This window comes from Kogia breviceps, chromosome 3 (genome assembly GCF_026419965.1).
Source record: "Kogia breviceps isolate mKogBre1 chromosome 3, mKogBre1 haplotype 1, whole genome shotgun sequence".
Classification (NCBI taxonomy): domain Eukaryota; kingdom Metazoa; phylum Chordata; class Mammalia; order Artiodactyla; family Physeteridae; genus Kogia; species Kogia breviceps.
This window is the reverse complement of record NC_081312.1, coordinates 87,221,427-87,241,335: the sequence shown is the minus strand read 5'-3', so window position 1 is coordinate 87,241,335 and position 19,909 is coordinate 87,221,427. Positions and strand designations below refer to the sequence as shown.

General features: G+C 38.5%; 1 protein-coding gene across 14 annotated transcripts in view; it reads left to right on the top strand.

The window, feature by feature from the left end:
• TP53BP1 (tumor protein p53 binding protein 1) overlaps window positions 1-19,909 on the top strand; it is an 89,142-nt gene that overhangs the window by 47,010 nt on the left and 22,223 nt on the right. For 5 of the 14 annotated variants that reach the window (XM_067029103.1, XM_067029107.1, XM_067029106.1 and 2 more), the window contains 6 exons: window positions 1,270-2,596; window positions 7,110-7,229; window positions 8,001-8,204; window positions 10,819-10,876; window positions 12,752-12,844; window positions 17,384-17,867. In XM_067029103.1, coding sequence (XP_066885204.1) covers window positions 1,270-2,596; window positions 7,110-7,229; window positions 8,001-8,204; window positions 10,819-10,876; window positions 12,752-12,844; window positions 17,384-17,867 — 2,286 coding nt within the window. The remainder of the gene's footprint in view (window positions 1-1,269; window positions 2,597-7,109; window positions 7,230-8,000; window positions 8,205-10,818; window positions 10,877-12,751; window positions 12,845-17,383; window positions 17,868-19,909) is intronic. The other 9 variants (XM_067029109.1, XM_067029105.1, XM_067029104.1 and 6 more) reach the window with 4 other exon arrangements.

Below are 19,909 nucleotides of genomic sequence, written 5' to 3'. Positions count from 1 at the left end.
CAGCAACGAAGACCCAACACAGCCAAAAATTTTTTTAAAATTTCATATAATTGGAATCAAAAGTGTATGTTGTTTTGTGTTTGAGTTCTTTAGCCTTGCATATTTTTGAGATTCATTCATATTCTGGCAAGTTTTAATATTTTAATCCTTTTTATTGTTAAGTAGTATTCTGTAATATAGATATCCACAATTTATTCACCAATTGATGAACATTTGGGTTGCTTCTAGTTTTGGGCTATTATGAATAATACTGCTGTGAACATTTGCATACTACATCTTTGTGTGGATATATGATTTTATTTCTCTTGGGTTAATACCTACAAGTACAATTTCTGAGTCATATGGTAATATTAATGTATGTTTAGCTTTAGAAGATAGTACCAAACTGTTTTCCAAAGTGGCTCTAGCTTTTGCATTGCCACCAGCAGTGTATGACAGTTGTAGTTTTTTTCACATCCTCACCAACAGGATGTAGTCTTACTACCTTCAGCCTTCCTTGTTGGTATGTAGTGATATCTGTTGACTAATATTATTGTAAACTTTGAATTTTAACATCTTTATGAATGCTAGCATATTTTGAAATGGTGGGATGTGAAATAAGGACAGGCATACCTCATTTTATTGCACTTTGGTTTATTGTGCTTTGCAGATAGTTGGTTTTTTACAAATAGAAGGTTTGTGGCAATCCAGCATTGTTGGATGACATTTAGAATTTTTTTAGCAATGAAGTATTTTTTAATTAAGGTAGGTACATCTTTTAAAGACATAATGCTATTGCACACTTAATAGACTATAATGTAAACATAACTTTTATGTACACTGGGAAACCTAAAAATTTGTGTGACTTGCTGTATTGTGGTGGTCTGGAACTGAACCTGCAGTATGTCTGAGTTATGCCTGTATATATTCCCACTTTGTGAGAACTGAAGTGGACTGTGTAGGCATATGTTCACGTGATTCCTGTATAATTGAGGGCCCATCATACAGTGTATGGCATGATTTTAATAGTGATGTACAGTTAAATTTAAGTGTCTTCCTACCTAAGTTAATACCTTTAGGTTTTTGTTTGGATTGTGCTTATTCTAGATCAATGATTCACAAGAAGAGCATTAAACAGTGCCTTGTGTTGATGAAAAGACTGGTGATTATGGCCCTAGAGTTTTAAAATTCTTGTGTAGTTGATTTAGAAATTTTAGAATTGAAGGATTAGATATAAAAGAAATACGATTATGACAAAATGATTATTTGTGTCTTTTTGTTCTTCCCTAGGATATTTTCATTCCATCTCCAAGTTTGGAAGAACAGTCAGATAATGAGAAGAAGGATAGAGGTTTGCATAGTTCATCTTTGACTGTTGAGTATTCTAAAACTTCAGAGACTGAACCAAAGAATTCTTCTGAGGATCTTGGGCTTTCTTTGACAGGAGATTCTTGTAAGTTGATGCTTTCTACAAGTGAGTATAGTCAGTCCCCAAAGATAGAAAGCGTGAGTTCTCACAGGATTGATGAAGATGGAGAAAGCACACAGATTGAGGATACTGAACCCATGTCTCCAGTTCTCAATTCTAAACTTGCTCTTGCTGAAAATGATAGTATCCTGATTAATCCAGCACAAGATGGCCAAGTGGTACTGAATCAGAATGACGATAAAACAAAGGGGGTTAACACAGAAAGCAGAGACGACATTAGTATTTTAGCTGATGGTTGCAAAGGCAGAGAAGAAACTGTGGCGGAAGACGTTTGTATTGATCTCACTTGCGATTCAGGTAGTCAGGCAGTTCCCTCTCCAGCTACTCGATCTGAGGCACTCTCTAGTGTGTTAGATCAGGAGGAAGCTATAGAAATTAAAGAACATCATCCAGAGGAGGGGTCTTCAGGGTCTGAGGTGGAAGAAATCCCTGAGACTCCTTGTGAAAGTCAAGGAGAGGAGCCCAAAGAAGAAAATATGGAGAGTGTTGCATTGCACCTTTCTCTGACTGAAACTCAGTCCCAGGGGCTGGGTCTTCCAAAGGAAGTCCCCAAACAAGAATGCCAGGAAGCTATGGAAGTTGAAACCAGTGTGATTAGTATTGATTCCCCCCAAAAGCTTCCAGTACTTGACCAAGAATTGGAACATAAGGATCAGGAAGCATGGGAAGAAGCTACTTCAGAGGACTCGAGTGTTGTCATTGTAGATGTGAAGGAACCATCTCCCAGAGTTGATGTTTCTTCTGAACCTTTAGAGGTAGTGGAAAAATGCTCAGATTCTCAGTTGTGGGAGGATGATGCTCCAGAAATAGAACCATGTGCTGAGAATAGAGCAGATACCCAAGAAGAAAAGAGTGCAGAATATGAAGGAGATCTGAAATCAGTGACTGCAGAAAAAGAACCTGTAGAGGCAGACTCTTCACAGCCTCCCTTGACTTTAGTGAGAACAGATGATGCTCCAGTACCTGACCAGGAAATGCAGCAGACCCAGCCAAAAGAGACAACAGTTGGCACATTAAGGGAAGACTCAAAAATGGCTAATACAAAGCAGCTGGACTCAGGTGTAGGGGCTCAGCCACTGGAGAAAGCCTCTGCCCATGCCTCACAAAGCTTCTGTGAAAGCTCTAGTGGTAAGTGTGATTACAAATTGTTCTGTGTTTCCAACCAAATTATAACTTGGAATGGAAGGTAGGAGAGAACCACATGCTTATTACATCAGGGCTGAAAATTAACTTGAATTTATGTTTATGAGCAACCAATAATAGTTGGGATATTTAAAATTTGGGCTTGTATTTTTCTTTTGTAGCTGTAATTATTTTTAGAATCAGAGATCAGTTGAGGTTTTTATCAGCTTTATAACTCAGGAGTAAACAACATGAATTTTCTAAGTATTTAGAAATTGTACCAATCTGGTATTTTCTACTTAGGTTCCAACCTTGTTCCATATTTTTATATTTTGACAGTGACTTTGTAGTACAGGGATCTTTTTTGATTACCTTACACAGTTAAATCATATTCAAAACTCTGTGGATTATTTCTTCCTTATGGACATTAAGTAAACTTCCTAAATTTGGTTCAGCATATATACATCTTAAACCTTAAACTGGGAAAGGTGTTAGCTTGTGTTCTTTATTTTATAAAGTCAAGAATGAGAATATAGATTACTTTCTGAAATATTTCTAGAATGTCATGTATGATATTAGCTGAAAAGAATTCAAACTTTCTGAATGTCCAAAGTTAGTATAATTTAAAAACAAAACAGGGACTTTCCTGGTGGCGCAGTGGTTAAGAATCCACCTGCCAATGCAGGGGACATGGGTTCGAGCCCTGGTCCAGGAAGATACCACATGTTGCAGAGCAACTAAGCCCGTGTGCCACAGCTACTAAGCCTGCGCTCTAGAGCCTGTGAGCCACAACTACTGAAGCCCATGTGCCTAGAGCCCATGCTCCTCAACAAGAGAAGCCATGGCAATGGGAAGCCCGCACACTGCAATAAAGAGTAGCCCTCATTTGCTGCAACTAGAGAAAGCCTGTGCACAGCAACAAAGACCCAATGCAGCCATAAATCAATCAATAAATAAACAAATAAATAAAGCAAACTCCAAAAACAAAAGAATAAAAACAAAATACAGACTTAAGAAAATAAGCTTCTAAGGATATGGAAATGAGAAACAGTATTTAGGTAACACCATAGCTATTAGTATGCGTGATCATACCTTTCGTCGTTCCTGGAACAGTCCAGTTTATACTTCTTGTTTAGGAGTGATTATTAGTAGTACTTTTTTAAATCTCAAAATTGCCCCTGTTCATTAGGCTTTATATTTATGAGTATTTTTTTTCCTCTTCAGAATGAGAAATGTTAGAGCTGAAAAGGAGGTTTGCCAGTATTGGGTTCAGTCTCTTCTTCCTAAAGTCATGTGGCTAGTTAATGATTGAAGTGGAACTAGAACTTAGGTCTCCTGATTCCCAAGTCTGTGCTTTTTCCTACTATAAAACTGTATGATATAGTTTCTCTGATTCTGTTGAGTTATGGTAAAGAACCATCTATATTATTGAAGATTTTTATAATTTCATTACATCTAAATACTGTTGTCGATCTAAGTCATGTTTTACAGGAAGGTTGCTTTGGTTGCTATACAGAAAGAATTGTGGGTTGGGGAAAGGGGGAGACTTCAGGCAAAGTAATTGATAGGCTGTTGTAATAGTCCAGGAATGAGGCATTGAAGACCAGATAAGGGTAGTGGCAGTGCTGCCTGTATAAGAGCCAGTTTTCCATTAGGTTTTAGTGATGTGTTAGATCAGTGGTGCTAAGATAACTTTTCATAAATAATCTTCTGTAATTAATGCTTGCATATTACACTTGCGTATTATGGTTTGTCACATGGAAGGATGTACTTAGAGATTTTATACAGATTTTCAAAAGTCTGAATGGTCAATCATAATGTGAGGGACAATCATAGTGTGAGGGACGGTTCCTGTCAAGAGAGCAGAATAGGTGGTTGTTCCAGGAATGAAAATTCTGTAAAATATATCTTTAGAACGTATGATACTTTGTGAGGTGGTTTTTTGTTTTTCGTTTTTTTTTTTTTTTTTTTTTTAGTTTCTGTATATTTTTTAAGTTCTTTATTAACTTAAAGGACTTACTTTTTAAGGAGTTGCCAGAGAATGAATGCTTACATATCAACCCATTTCTTTTCGCTATAACTATGGTGGAATTCTTTGCCATTTAGCTAATGACGTTGAGATTCTCCACTTCTGCTTTTCACAGTTTCTTTTGCAGCGCATGTGTACCTTTCATCCTTTATTTCTAAAGTCCATTCATTTTCTCTTTTCATCCCTTCAAGTTGTTAATTCATTTTCTTTCATGTAGATGTAAGAGATGTTTTTTGTCGTTTTGTGATTTTGAAGAAAAAATATCAAGGTGTGCTTGATATTAAAGATAATGAAGGGAGGAAGTAGAATGGGAAGAGATGAAAGAAGAAAAATGTGGTATAATAAGAAATATATTTGGTCTTCATCCAGTTCCTGGCACTGAGCTCCTAAAACCCTTGTAATTTCCTAAGTGATAGGAATAGCTTAAGCCCTTTCTGTCACACCTGAGTAATGCTATAGAGGTGATTTAGGGTGGGATCTTCCTACATAGCCTCAGGGATGGGGCTGTTCACCAGAAAGACAAAGTGATTAGAGGGTTGGAACTTCCGGTCCCACCCACCAACCTCCTCGATGGGGAGGGGTGGAGATTAAAGCTCTGTAAAAACTCTTGAACTACAAAATTTGATGTTTCCTGGTTAATAAATGAGCCAGGAGTGTATCTAATCCCAGTTTTAAGGGAGACAGAAGTTCCTGCTATCAGAGCCCTCTGGACCTCACCCTATGTACCTCTTCACCTAGCTGTTCATCTTGTCCTTTATAATAAACTGGTAGGGCTTCCCTGGTGGCGCAGTGGTTGAGAATCCGCCTGCCGATGCAGGGGATACAGGTTCGTGAAGATCCCACGTGCCGCGGAGCGGCTGGGCCCGTGAGCCATGGCCACTGAGTCTGCGCATCCGGAGCCTGTGCTCCGCAACGGGAGAGGCCACAACAGTGAGAGGCCCGCGTACCGCAAAAAATAATAATAATAAAAAAGAAAAATAAATAAAAATAAAATATAATAAACTGGTAAACGTAAGTAAATGTTTCTCTGAGTACTATAAGTAGCTGTAACTAATTAATGGAACGTGAGGAAAGTGGCGTGGGAACCTGCAGTGTAGAGCCAGTTGCTTAGAAGCACAGGTAACAGCCCGGACTCCAACTGATGTCTTAAGTGAGGGCAGGCTTGTGGGACTGAGCCTTTAATTTGTGGGATCTGATGCTACCTCTGGGTAGATAGTGTCAGAATTGAGTTAACTTCGCAGGACACCCGCTAAGTGTGTGCTGGGAATTGGAGAATTGCTTGATGATGTTGGGAAGCACATTAGACAAACTGTTTTCACAAAGAATAGTGACTGGTTATGCCAGATTATAGTTATTTTGAGCCATTCCAGGAAAGTAAATACAAATTTTCATATGTCAGGTTTAAGAACAGCAATCTGGCGTAATTCTTTTATTCTCCCAAACTTAGTCGTTTTATTAAAAGAGATAATTAGGAAATCAGAAAATGTGATTTTGGCAATTTGCTAATACTGATTAGAAATTGGAACTGAGACCTAGTTAAAAAGTAAAGTTTTGTCTCTTGACAAATGTTTAATTTAATAATGACTAACCAAAATGTGTACAGTGGGGATGCTCATATATGTGAGATTTACCATTGCACAGAGATTTAGATATGAACACTACCGCTATGGCCTAGAGTGAAATGCTGGTCAGTACTGCTGAACTGTGAAACCCAAAGATTTCTGTTAGAACCAATGAGTATTATGGAGTCCTTGAGCCCAGCGGTCCCAAGCCTTTTTGGCACCAGGTACTGGTTTCTTGGAAGACAGTTTTTCCACAGATGGTATGGGGGGTGGGGTGGAAGGTGGGGGGATGGTTCAGGCGGTAACGCAGGAGATGAGGAGCGGCAGATGAAGCCTCGATTGCCGCCGCTCACCTCCTGCTGTGAGGCCCGGTTCCTAGCAGGCCCAGTGGTTGGGGACCCCTGCTTTAGCCCATGAAATCCTTTGTCGCCTCTTTGAGTAGATTGTAAATTTTAAGTATTAACATCAGATTTTAACATAGAGAATCCTACAGATTGCTAAAGCTTATAAATTAACTCCTTGGGTTAGCATTACACAAAATTAAAACGTCTAGATTTGAAACTATCCAACTTTGTATCACTGAGTATCCCCATATGTACTTACTGTCTTGGGGGTTAGATGTTTCTCTGTTCCTTTTGATCCCATGTTCCTCAGGCCTCCAAACTTTTGGGCTTCCTCTGTTTGCCTGGCCCCTGGTTGTCTACTTTGTGTCAGTCCTGTTGATGGTTCTACAGAGAGCAAAGAAAATAATAGGAAATTGGTTGAGAGGCCTGGTGAGGGGGGTTGGGAATGAGGCAGAATTTGGGAGCAAAGGAAAAGAATAATTGAGATATTTCTTGCAGTTCTCCTCACTTTTGCTTTTTTTATACTTCTGTTTTGGTTTCCTTTTTGTTTATCATTGTTTCGTTTTGTTTTTTGTTTTCTCCAGAAACTCCATTTCATTTTACTTTGCCTAAAGAAGGTGATATTATTCCACCATTGACTGGTGCAACTCCACCTCTTATTGGGCACCTAAAATTGGAGCCCAAGAGACACAGTACTCCTATTGGTGAGTGATTAAAATGTAATGATGTTTAAAGCAGAATTTCTGAGATATCATTCTTTGCCAGTGATTCTTTTATATCTGAGGAGTTGGGCCTGCCTGATAAGATTGATTTTTGTCTTAGGAAGAATAAGGTTGTGGTGTCTGATTCCATGAGTTTACTCCCAGGAGATGTTGAGCAGTGATGAGAGGAAGGAAAGAAAGGATGGAAGGAAGGAAGAAAGAATATTTATAAAGATTTTATTCTATTACTTGCAAGGCCATAGACTCTGAGTGCTAAAAGCAATGATATAGAGCTGTTTTATGAGGAAGAGGTAGCAGGTAGGGTAGAAGTACTATTTATTCAGGACCTTGGCTAATCAGTCTGCTACTTGACAGGGGAAGGAAATTTAGATCCTCCTTCCCTGAAGCAGCTGGTAGTCTTCTACATTAACCTATTTGTTTTCTCTAGTCAGTGCTGGGAGGTAACAATCATGCCGTCTGGAGTCTCCTGCTACCTATGCTTGATGCTGGCAGATGTGGGTTGGCTGAGGGCTCATGCAGCATCCTTTGTCCAGATGCAGAAGTGGAACTGAATCCTGTTGCTCTTCTTAAGACCAGGTGTCAATACTAGTGCGTAGTTGTTGATACTTGTGACAGGATCTATCCTAGGAATCCTCTTTAATCCTGCAGAGCTGTGGAGCCAAACAGGCACATTGATGACCTTGAATTGTTATTTTTCATATTTGTATTTTAGTGTTCTTTCTTCCTTCCTTCCCCCTGCCTCCCTTCTTTCAGGTATTAGCAACTATCCCGAAAGCACCATAGCAGCCAGTGATGTCATGTCTGAAAGCATGGTGGAGACCAACGACCCCATGCTTGGGAATGAAAAAGGAGATTCTGGGGCTGCCCCAGAAATGGGTGATCAATTGTGTCTGAGAATGAAATTGGTCAGTCCTGAGACTGAGGCGAGTGAAGAGTCTTTGCAGTTTAGTCTGGAAAGTAAGTTTTATTTTGTGTTAATCTTGGGTAACTAGTAGCTCCAGATCTTCATTTTGTTTTCATGATAGCACTCTGAAGTAGATATCCTTATTTCCATTTTATTGATGAGAAAACTGAGACTAAGAGAGGTTTTAAACCTGAGGTTACAGTAATTGGTAAGAGATGGAGGTGGAGTGTGAATCAGATCCATCTGACTATAAAGCTTATAATTCTTCCATTAGGTAGTTTGTAAAAGTGGTTTAATGGTGTTAGAAGAGGAAGACGTTTTATAAAGGAGATTGTAAAGGAATATTCCGAAAGAGGACCAGGAGAGTGTAACGCCATGGAAGCCTAAGGGAAGGAGAGTTAAAAGAAGACAACAATGTTATATGCAGAAGTGAGGTCTAGTAAGATATATCTGAAAATGTACACTGGACTTGGCAATTAGGATCCATTTGGTGACTCTAGCAAGAACTATTTCAGTATAGTGGTTTGGGTAGGAGCTATACTGAAGGTAATTGAGGAGTGAAGGGGAGGAGAAGAGGCAGCAAATGTATTCTACTTTTGAGAAGTTTATGTGAGAAAGGAAGAAGAAATATGGCAAGTTAGAGAGAAAGAAATACAGGACTGAAGGAGTTGTTTTGCTTTTTTTTTTTTTTCATTTTTAGGCTGAGGGATACCTGAGCAGGTTTCTAGATTGAAAGGAAATCTCCAAAAAAGAGATGGGTTAAAAATGAGACCCCTGAGAGAGAGATGGAAGGGGAGCTTTCAAAGACCACAGATAGAGTGAGTGGACTTGAATAAGGATTTCTCATTCTCTGAGACCAAAGAAAAGAAATTTTATCTAATATATTTTGAGTTCTTACTATATGCCAGGCATATATTCCATACATGTACAGCTCATTAAATCTCATAACAAACCTGTAAAGTAGATCCTATTGTTATTCTCATTTTACAGCTAAGGAAACTGAGGCACAGAGAGATTGGGCATGTTCCCTAGAGTCACACAGCTAGTAAATAAAGTAGCCTGAATTCAGAGTAGTTCCAAGAACCAGAAGTCTGGTTCTGAATTATAGTGCTATTCTGTTTCTCAGTGCTTATTGATTTGAAAATTAGAAACTCAGTAGAAATAAAGTATTACATGTTTCCATCCTTATTGTCATTTTCTCTGAAATCAAGTAGGACTTATCTAGAGAGAGTACATGGTAGCTTTGAATCTTTAGATTTGAAATTATAATTGGGAAGACCTTAAATGGAGCTAAACGTTAAAGATGACCATATTAGTAAATTTTCCTACCTTTCCTGATAATCGGGCGCCATACTCACAGTTTTCCTCATTTTATCCTCACAACAAACCTATGAGGGTTGGTCTTGCAGCTTGTGGGATCTTAGTTCCCAGACCAGAGATTGAACCCCGGGCCCACAGCAGTGAAAGTGGAGTGCAGAGTCTTAACCACCTGGACTGCCAGGGAATTCCCATGTTGGTCCTTTTTTATCCCTATTTTATAGATGAGGAAACTGACTCAGAAGATGAAGTTTACCCCTAGGTGGACTGCTAAGTGCTAGAGCCAGGGCCTGAGCCAGGTTTCTGTATCAGAGCCAGTGCTCTAACCACCAAACTTCAGCTGCCTCCTTGATGGACTATTCAGATTATATTGGGTTATGACTTATTTTAGAAATGTTTAAAAATATTTGTTATTTTCTCAAAGGCTGGAATGAATTGTAAAAGAACAATTTTTAATCCCTTGGCATTAGTGACATTGCTTTGAGACTATGGGATTCTTTTCAGTATGACCTTTAATTTTTGCTACAGATTCTTTCTTGAAAATGTGTTTTATTTTTCAAATATCTGTCCCAAAAGCACTTTGGGAAGAACTTGAGTACCTTCTATGTATGGGTTCTTTTAAAACTGTACACTGTTTAAAATTTGTGCATGAACCTGAGACATTTTCCTACATAATTGATTTTATTAAAGTTTTTCCTTTTTTTTTTTTTTTTCCCGCGGTACGCGGCCTCTCACTGTTGTGGCCTCTCCCGTTGCGGAGCACAGGCTCTGGACGCGCAGGCTCAGCGGCCATGGCTCACAGGCCCAGCCGCTCCGCGGCATGTGGGATCCTCCCAGACCGGGGCACGAACCCGTGTCCCCTGCATCGGCAGGTGGACTCTCAACCACTGCGCCACCAGGGAAGCCCTACTACATGATTTTTTTACTTGTATGAGAAGAGATGAATTGAGATTCAGAAGTTTCATTTTCATTTTTAAATGTTACTACTTAGTAATTCATTATATTGTATTTCTGGAGAAACTGATTAGTCTTCTGTAGGAAGTTTGAAACAAAATTGGTAGAAGTGAGAAAGACATATCATTAAGTGATAAGTCTTTTCATGTTCACTTATTATTCTTACCCATTTCCTTTTATTATTTGTTGCAAATACTAGTAAAGCAGGTTTTTATTTTTCATTTTTATTATTATTTTTTTATGTCATAGTGAAAGGCGGCCTTCAGAAGCTTCTGAAATCCAAGCATTATTTTAGAGTATCATTGGGGTTGAGCAGGTTTTTAAGAGAAGGTTTTAAGGTGTGATACTGAGTTCTGTTTCTCTTTCCTTCCTTTCCTTGCTTTTGTTTTTACTCAGAGCCAGCAACTGGTGAAAGAAAAAATGGATCTACTGCTGTTGCTGAGGCTGTTACCAGGTAACCAGAGCTGGTTGCTATTTAGAGGAGTTTAATATACAAAGCCACTGGTAATGAGGGGAAGATAATTTATCAAGAGAGGAAAAAAACTTAAAATGAAACTTCAGCATAAAGGATTTAGCAATGTGTTGAATGTAACCCTAGGCTTTCTTATTAATACTTTAATAAAGCTTTTGCTTTACTTAGAATAAGATATTTAATGGCGTTTCCCTTTTTCCCTTTTGTTCATGTGGGAGTGCTCTTTTTTCTTTTTCTGTGGGTGAGATTGAGATTGTTTTTGCTATTGGTGAGGAAACAGGGTTAACAAGAGATAGCCACAGTCATTTTTCCTTTTACGGTCTGCCCCCCCCATAGCCTCAGGCCATTTTCTCTTCTGCCTGCCAAATTAGCTACAGTCTTGAAGTGTTATTTTTGCTTTATCACGAATGCTGTAATGCTTTGAGGATGAGTATGACCCCATCCTGAGGCTCTGGTGGTAAGCTTTGCCATCTGGTGCCCGTGAGAATAGAATTGTTTCATTGGTTTCTGGCGTGAGTCATCCAGTATGAAAATGAAAATACTACCAGTGGTTGTTGAAATATAAGTGAGGATTCTTTTCTTTTTTTTTTTTTTTTAAGTGAGGATTCTTAAATCAGGCTAGACAGGTACTATAAGTAAGTAAAGCAGGCTAGGTGCAAGAGCATGAAATGTTGATGATGACGGCCTGCTGAACGTGTGTCCCATTTAAAGGGGAGAGGGTAGTAGCCCTTGCTCATTTCCAGCCGATCATTACCATGCACACCTACTGTTGCCAAATCTTTAAAATTTTAAAGAGAACTCAGGATTTTTAAAAATAAAATTTCCTGCTTGTCTGTGGACTAAATTTGATCCTTAGTTGAAAGTTTCTGACCCATCTGAATCCTTTAATTTGTGCCAGGCTGTGTCTAGAGAGATTAGTTGTTTTCTGGGTTTTTGCATATTAAATCTGAAAGATAAGTACCTTTGAATCCTTATTCAGTTGAAGACTCTTTAATGATGTGTTGAAGAAATCTCTGTTTTTAACAGAATTGTGTACCCGACACAACTTGTTATTAGTCTGTACATGTGCTTGTTAAGAGAGAACGGAATATGCTGCTGAAGATTCCTGGACCTTTTGGATGGAATGTAGGGATGGAAAAATAGGGAAAAATCTTGAGGCAGAGGGTTGGAATGGTGGATCATGGAATGAGATTCACTGGTACTGTTGTGAAGCAAATTTTATATATGAGAATCTAGATTTTAAGAACCTTTGACTATTTACTTTACCATTGGGTTCACCATAAGAAGTCATTTAAAGTAAGCTCTGTAGCATAGTTTAAATGATCACTGCTTCCTACGCATTTAGGTGAAGCAGTACGACCGTTTTTAAGTATTGTCTGTATCTGGGCACTGTTCAGATTACTTGCTGCCATCTTATTTCTCTCTCACACATTTCATTATTGAAGGTTTCAAGCATATACAAAAGTAAAGAGAATAGTATAATGAACTACCTTATATTCATCACGCAGTGTCAAAAATTACCAACTTATGACTAGTCTTGATTCATTTACAAATACTTCTAACACTCTTCTCTCCACTGGATTATTTTTAAGTTAATTCTAGCATTATATCATTTTATCTGTAAATATTTCAATGCTGTCTCTAAAAGTTAGGAATTCTTTACTTTGAGCTTAACCACAGTACTACTATCATGCTTTTAAAACTGACATTGATTCCTTAATGTCATCAAATATTCGGTATTCAGATTTTTCAGATTCAGAGAAAGGATTGTATTCTCTTTGTGCCTGAAAGGATAATTTCCAGAGGTACTTTTCCTTTCAAAACTAACACCGTATATTGCTTTAATTTGTTTCTTAGTCCCCAGAAGACCATGTCTGCGTTTAGCTGTGTCTGTGAAGCCCAGCAAGAGGATGAGGCTCGAAGTCAGGATTCCCCCTCTGTACCCATCAGGCAAGCATTATTTTCATAGCATCTTTTGGGCTATATTGATTCACAAAATGGTTGGTAGCAAAATTTGGAATATACTGCTACTGTTTTGTGAACTTGAGCTTATTACTCTTTTATCTGAGGGACTGTGACATATTCTAGGTGGATTTATAAATAAGATGTCAGAAATTTTATTAAATATTTTATAGATATAGATTTTTGTCTTTATCGGCCAGTTCTATCAATTTAAAATGATTCAGTCTTCATAAACTTATGAAAATATATCATTCTGTATTTCTAAGATTATTTCCTTTTAGTTTGAAAATGTTTACTTTAAAAAAAAAATTTATTTATTTATGGCTGCGTCAGGTCTTCTTCGTTGCTGTGCGCGGGCTTTCTCTAGTTGCAGTGAGTGGGGGCTGCTCTTCATTGCTGTGCACACACTTCTCACTGCGGTAGCTTCTCTGTTGCGGAGCACTGGGCTCTACGCGCGTGGGTTTCAGTAGTTGTGGCTCGTGGACTGTAGAGCACAGGCTCAGTACTTGTGATGCACAGCCTTAGTTGCTCTGTGGCATTTGGGATCTTCCCAGACCAGGGCTCGAACCTGTGTCCCCTGCGTTGGCAGGCAGATTCTTAACCACTGTGCCACCAGGGAAGTCCCGAAAATGTTTACTTTTAACAGACTTTAAATTTCTCTTTAATTTCCCATACGGCAAAACTGAGATAGATGTTCAACATCTCAAATTTAAAGTTTGTCAGACTCGATGGAATTAAAAATTTCCCATAATTTCTTTACTCCTTCATCTCTTAGAACAGCTCTGAAGTGGGAAAAAATTTTTTGAATTACAAAGTATTTCTTCTCTATTAGAAAACTATCTTGTTTGGAATGTGTGGTTCTTATATTTAGTATAGGGAAATAAGTTATGGCAATGCAATAAGTTTGTATTTTCATTATGAAGTGGAATCTTTTACCTCTAGAATTCAATGATTTTGTAATTAGGGAATATAATGATTTGTCAACAGGTATATTCCTAATAGTGTTATTTGCAACATAATTTCTTTTTTTCTTTTTTTTTTTTTTGGCTGCACCGTGGCTTGTGGAGACTTAGTTCCTCAACTAGGTATTGAACCCACGCCCTTGGCAAAGAGAGTGCAGAGTCCTAACTATGGGACTGCCGGGGAATTCCCTGCAACATAATTTCTGTGTTCGTTATTGATAGAAATATTTAAGAGAGACATGTCAGTGCTTTTTATTGGACGTTCTGATGATTAAATGTGAACTTGTTGGTATTTCTGGGAATCAGATAGCCCAGATGATATCCTCTGTTGTATCAGGAAGCTTGTTAGGTGAAATGCCACCTTGTTTTATTCCAAAAATGGTATGGTGTTGACCCAGCAATTAGGAAATTTATTGATTGCATCGTATTGCCTTCCTATTTTAAAATAGACTTTTAAAAAACATCTTTATTGGAGTATAATTGCTTTACAATGGTGTGTTAGTTTCTGCTTTATAACAAAGTGAATCAGTTATACATATACATATGTCCCCATATCTCTTCCCTCTTGCGTCTCCATCCCTCCCACCCTCCCCATCCCACCCCTCTAGCTGGTCACAAAGCACCAAGCTGATCTCCCTGTGCTATGCGGCTGCTTCCCACTAGAGACTGTTTTAAGATAGAGAGACTAGGATGCTGGTGATTTTTGTTCAACCTTGGTAGAACAAGGGCCTGAGAATCCAGCTGTTTTTTTTTGTTGTTGTTGGTTTTTTAAAAATTTATTTATTTTTTACTTTTGGCTGCGTTGGGTCTTTGTTGCGGTGCGTGGGCTTCTCACTGCAGTGGCTTCTCGTTGCAGAGCATGGGCTCCAGTATTTGTGGCTTGAGGGCTCTAGAACACCGGCTCAGTAGTTGTGGCGCACGGGCTTAGTTGCTCCGCAGCATGTGGGATCTTCCCAGATCAGGAATTGAACCCATGTCCCCTGCATTGGCAGGCGGATTTTTAACCACTGTGCCACCAGGGAAGCCCTCCAGCTGGTTTTGATTCTAGTTCCTCCGCAGACAGACCTACACTCAAAACAGAATGGTTAGAATTTTATTAAATATGGAGGTTTTTTTCTTCCATGTTTCACTTTGGATTAATTTTACTCAGGCTTTCCCTGCTAAAATTTGCTTTCTTTGCATCAGTTTCTAAATCTGACATATAGTGACCAGAGTAGAATTGTGTAGCTGGAACTAATGAAGAAAAAGAAGTGTGGTCCTTCTTACAATTACTGAATTTCTTCTGTCTTTTTCTGGTACTGAAGATTCCTTCTTTATTGTTTCTTGCGAGATTAATATACCACATCTTTATGATAGATCTTTCTTGGAGGGAAGTGACTGTGATTTGAACATCATTTATTTATTTGACTGATGCTAATCCAAGAAAGATAGATACCAAAATTCTGGTATTTGACAGGAATCTGCTGAATATTGCTGATGTTGCAATGAGATACCTTTAGTCTTTAGAGAGAGAAGAATTGTTCCAATTAACAGTTTGGGAGAAAAAAGCAGCCTAATATTTGTCAATTAAGAATTAAAATGTCAAAAATAAAACAAAGAAAAAAATAAAGTTTTGTTTTAGAAGTAAAACTCTATTCAGAAGTTCTACACTAAATAAATAGCTTCTGAGGTAAAATGTCTAGGCTTATTTAAAGTGTGGGGAACAATGGTAATTGAATTCTTGAAATGGTTAATCAAGTCTTATCCCTTCTAGCTTTTGGCTCACTTTCATTATTGCTCAGGTGTTGATATGTTAGATGTCTTAAAGATTCAAACATGGGTATTCAGTTCATACTTTGTCTTATGCAGCTAATATCAGTTGAGCATCTGCTGTGTATCTAGCACTGTGCTAAGTAATTTATAAGTATGATCACTTATAAACCAGATAGGTGTCTTCTGGTGATCTTATTCTTACCTATTCTTCACTGGACCATATATCCTCATTCAGTTGAGGTTCCTGACAGAGAAGACACAAGCTCTAACAACCAAATGTATACCAGGCTCTCTTTGGCTAGCACTCTTTTCTAAATCCCACTTTGATCTCCTATTTTGGTAAACTGAGCTATACAAGATAGAAACCTCAGAGACTTCTCCTTTTTTCTTTCTTCTCCATGATCCAGAGCAGAGCAAGCCCCAAAGAGTTCTTCATGCTTCTTTTTTCTGTCTACCCAGGTCAGTTCAGCTTCTAAGGGTGAGAGCTCCTTCCAAGTTGGAGACAGCTTTTTCTGTCTAGATGGCTCCATCTTTCTCTGGCCAAACACAGCAGCATGTGAAATAGTTTCTAGAACCTTTATCATCCTGGATGTTATCTTCTGGGTATATATCTCAGTTTATGCTTTGTAAAATATGATGACCTGAAACATTCCAGATGTTTTTCCATAGTCAGTTCAGAATGGGTTCTTTTAATCTTTATTTTGGTTATTATATATTTAACACAACCTAAAAATGCATTAGTATGTTGTTTTTTATAGTACAGTGATGCATTGAACTTATGGTTTACTAAAAAGTTAGAAGTTATGGGCATTTTTTATATGATGAACACAGTTATACCATTAGTTAATCTGAAAGTAGATTTTTGCGGTTAATCGATTGAGAGAACATTCTTTTGTTGAAAGTAAATTTATTAAGCACTTTATATTAAACCCCGTGTTGTATTTTAAGTATGGAGATGAATAAGATGTGAATGTCAAGTTTCTGTGTAACCTGCTCACTTGGAGTTAATCTGGGCCTGGGTAATCTGTGTATTGTTGAGAGCATTTAAGAAAGCTCCTAGGCACCTCAGGGCTTCTTGGTATCTGGTTTGTAGCAGACATGCATCAAATGCTTGTGGGATATATGAATAAATCACTGATAGCCGAATGGGAAGACTAATGAAAAGAAATGTCTTGAACTGTGAGGAACCAAGTCATTCTGAAATGGTTAGTTGTAGATAATGTCAATATAGCTAGCAAAGCTAGAATCTCACCTACAACTCTTTCCTTTATAGATTGGGTTTCTTTTCCTAAAATTATTAGTCAAGGGGTGTAATGAACAGTATCTAGAATGCTAGGAGTCATTTAAGGAATATTAGAACCATTAATAAAGCCAAATGAGACATCTTGACCTAGTTGATCTGTTTTGAAGTAGATCCCTAAGTTGCCTTCACTGTCTATGACTTCAATAATGGTTTTGCATCTTTTGTTTACCTTATTTTTCTGTGTCAGTTTTCAGAGTTCATAGCTAATGGAGAGAAGAAATTTTATGGCTATTTTACCATCATGGTGGAATAGTCCTGTGTACCGTTATTTTTTCACAGGACTGAAATTATGTTGAGAAATCTTGTAAGGTCATATACTCGGTCACCTTATTTTCACCGTTCCCCACATATCTCAGAGTGTCAAATTATGGTTCCCCCTTGACACACACACACACACACACACACACACACACACACTCACACACTCACACTCACACTCACACATACACTTGCTTACTTGATATGGTTTCTTTTTTTTTGACATGGTTTCTTTATGTGCTTGATTTTCAGGGGGAACTTGCTCCATTTTCCAAGTACTCAAGATGAAGAGGAGAAGGGAAAATTAGAAGGTGACCAAAGGACCAGGCAGAGTCAACAGCCTATGAAGCCCAGTAGTCCTGTCAAAGACCCTGCTTCTCCTACCTCCCAGGAGATGGCCACACAGGAGCCATCCAGTCCTCAAGGGGAAGCAATGGAGATAGATATGCCCGAAGGCCAGAAAGAAGGACAGAATGCCGGTCAGGAAAAATCTAGTGAAGCCTTGATTGAAAGGCCCAGCCAAAATAACGTAGGAATCCAGACCATAGAGCATTCCCTGTGGGTCCCCGAAACTGTTTCAGCAGCAACTCAGACTGTAAAGAATGTGTGTGAACAAGGGACCAGTACAGTGGACCAGAACTCTGGAAAACAAGATGCCACAGTTCAGACTGAGAGGGGGAGTGGTGAGAAACCAGTCAGTGCTCCTGGGGATGATACAGAGTCACTCCATAGCCAGGTGAGAGAATGTATAGGGCACCTCAGGGGCCCTGTTTTCACCTTTCTGGATTCCCAGAGAATTTAAGTTGTGGTACTTCTACTTAATGATAATTCTTAACAGTTTTATACAGACCGGTGGTTAAAGGATAAAAACAATTCATCCAGGATTGGGATAGGGTAGTGAAAATTATGGGTAGCTAGAGCCAATAAGATAATCTTTCAGGGAAAATGGAATAGTGCTAGAGTTTGTCAAGTAGGTCTTTACTGGAAGAGAAAGCCAGGAATATAGTCTGGGTCCTGTAATACTTTTCTACATTCAATCTTTCCTTCTGCCATAATTTCTCATCCTCCTTTATAACCATAAGGGCTAATTGCTTGTCCCCCCAAGTCTGTTTAACCAGTGTTCCCAGGAACTGAGAGAGTAGAAAGTAAAGGAGGAAGGAGTAGAAGAAGCATGAAGGATAGTGTATCACAGTATTGTAAACAAAGAACGCTAACAGGGAAAGTCCCCAGGTGACCGGGGACTGCAGAAAGAGGCTAGGAATAGACATAACTGGGAAGAAAAGGTTTGGGGCTGATGAATGTGAGACTGGAAGAAGAACAGGTTCTTGGGAATAGAGTAGGGAAGTGTAGGTACTAGTGAAAATTGAGTGGGTAAGAAGTGGTGGTAGTAATGTACATGCTAACAAGAGGGAGTTCATAAAATTTCATTAGTAATAGTGGTTAAATTGCCTTTTCAGTTGCTCTGGTAGATCATCTTCACTTGGGATCTGCCTAGGAAAGCTTCACTAGTGATGTGCCTCTCATTCGAATGGTCCAAGTTGTTTGTTTTATAAAAATAAAATAATTCCTATTTATTGAACACCTACAGTATATCAGCATTGTGCTCAAGACAACCCATGAGGTTGGTATTATTATTCCCATTTCACAGGTAAAGAAACCAAGCAGAAGAGAGGTTAAGTAACTTGCCCAAGATTTTGCCATCAGTAGGTGGCAGAACTGGAATTTGAACTCAGCATATCTGACTTCAGAATCGGTATTCTTTTCATTATGCTATGTTGCTTTTCTATTTTTAAATCACAGCTTGTGTAGTCTTGTTCTGTTTATCCATGCCTCTCCAAAAATTCTGTTTATATTAGCCTTTATAGTAACACAGCCTCTGAGACCTAAGACCTTATCAATTCAGGTAGTTTCAAAATAGCATAGCCTTTTGGATATAGGGGCTGTAGCACATCAGACCCTATTTTGCAGCTGTTTATTTTCACCCTTAATATAAAGTGTTTGATTCTGCCACGTAGTAATTTGGTTTCCCTGCCATTATAAAAAGAGTTCAACTTTATCTTAAAGCAGCAATCATGTAGGTGCCACTAGATTGTATTTTCCTTTACTTCCTCATATTCTCCCTCTGTCAAATAGGGAAATAATTTCTGTTCCTGTCTCAACATGATGATAGGAGCCAGTGAGCCAGAGCTCAGGCTTTGGAGTCAGACATCATCTGGAAGTTGTGAAAGTTGAGATAAAGCTTGCAAAGCTCTTAGCACTGGGTCTGACACACAGTAAATGCTCAATATGTGTTGGCTACTGCTACAACCTATTGATTATTATTGTTTTAACTACTACTGCAGCTGTTACCAGCACAACCACCACTTATGCTATACTATTACTATGTCATACAGAGTGAAATGACATATTTAAGAGCTAGTTGCTCTTGCTAAGGAAAGAAAAGTGCTAGAAAAATACAGATGCTGATTGGGTACAGAGTTTCCGTTGAGAAAGATAAAAAAGTTCTGGAGGTGGATATGGTGCTGTTTTTACAATAATGTGAATGTACAATAATGCTACAAACTGTATATTTAAAAATGGTTCAAATGGTAAATTTTATGTTAAGTATATTTTACCACAATAAAAAAGTATAAATGGTGGGTACAGTAACAGAAATTGGGGTTGGTGTGCCATCTTTTGAAGAATGGTTGGAAAATGAGGAACGCTGTATGGAGGCTTTCCAAGCGTCAGTGCTTTTTTGTCCCTTGCGCTCTGGGTAGGACTCAGTTCAGTACTCAG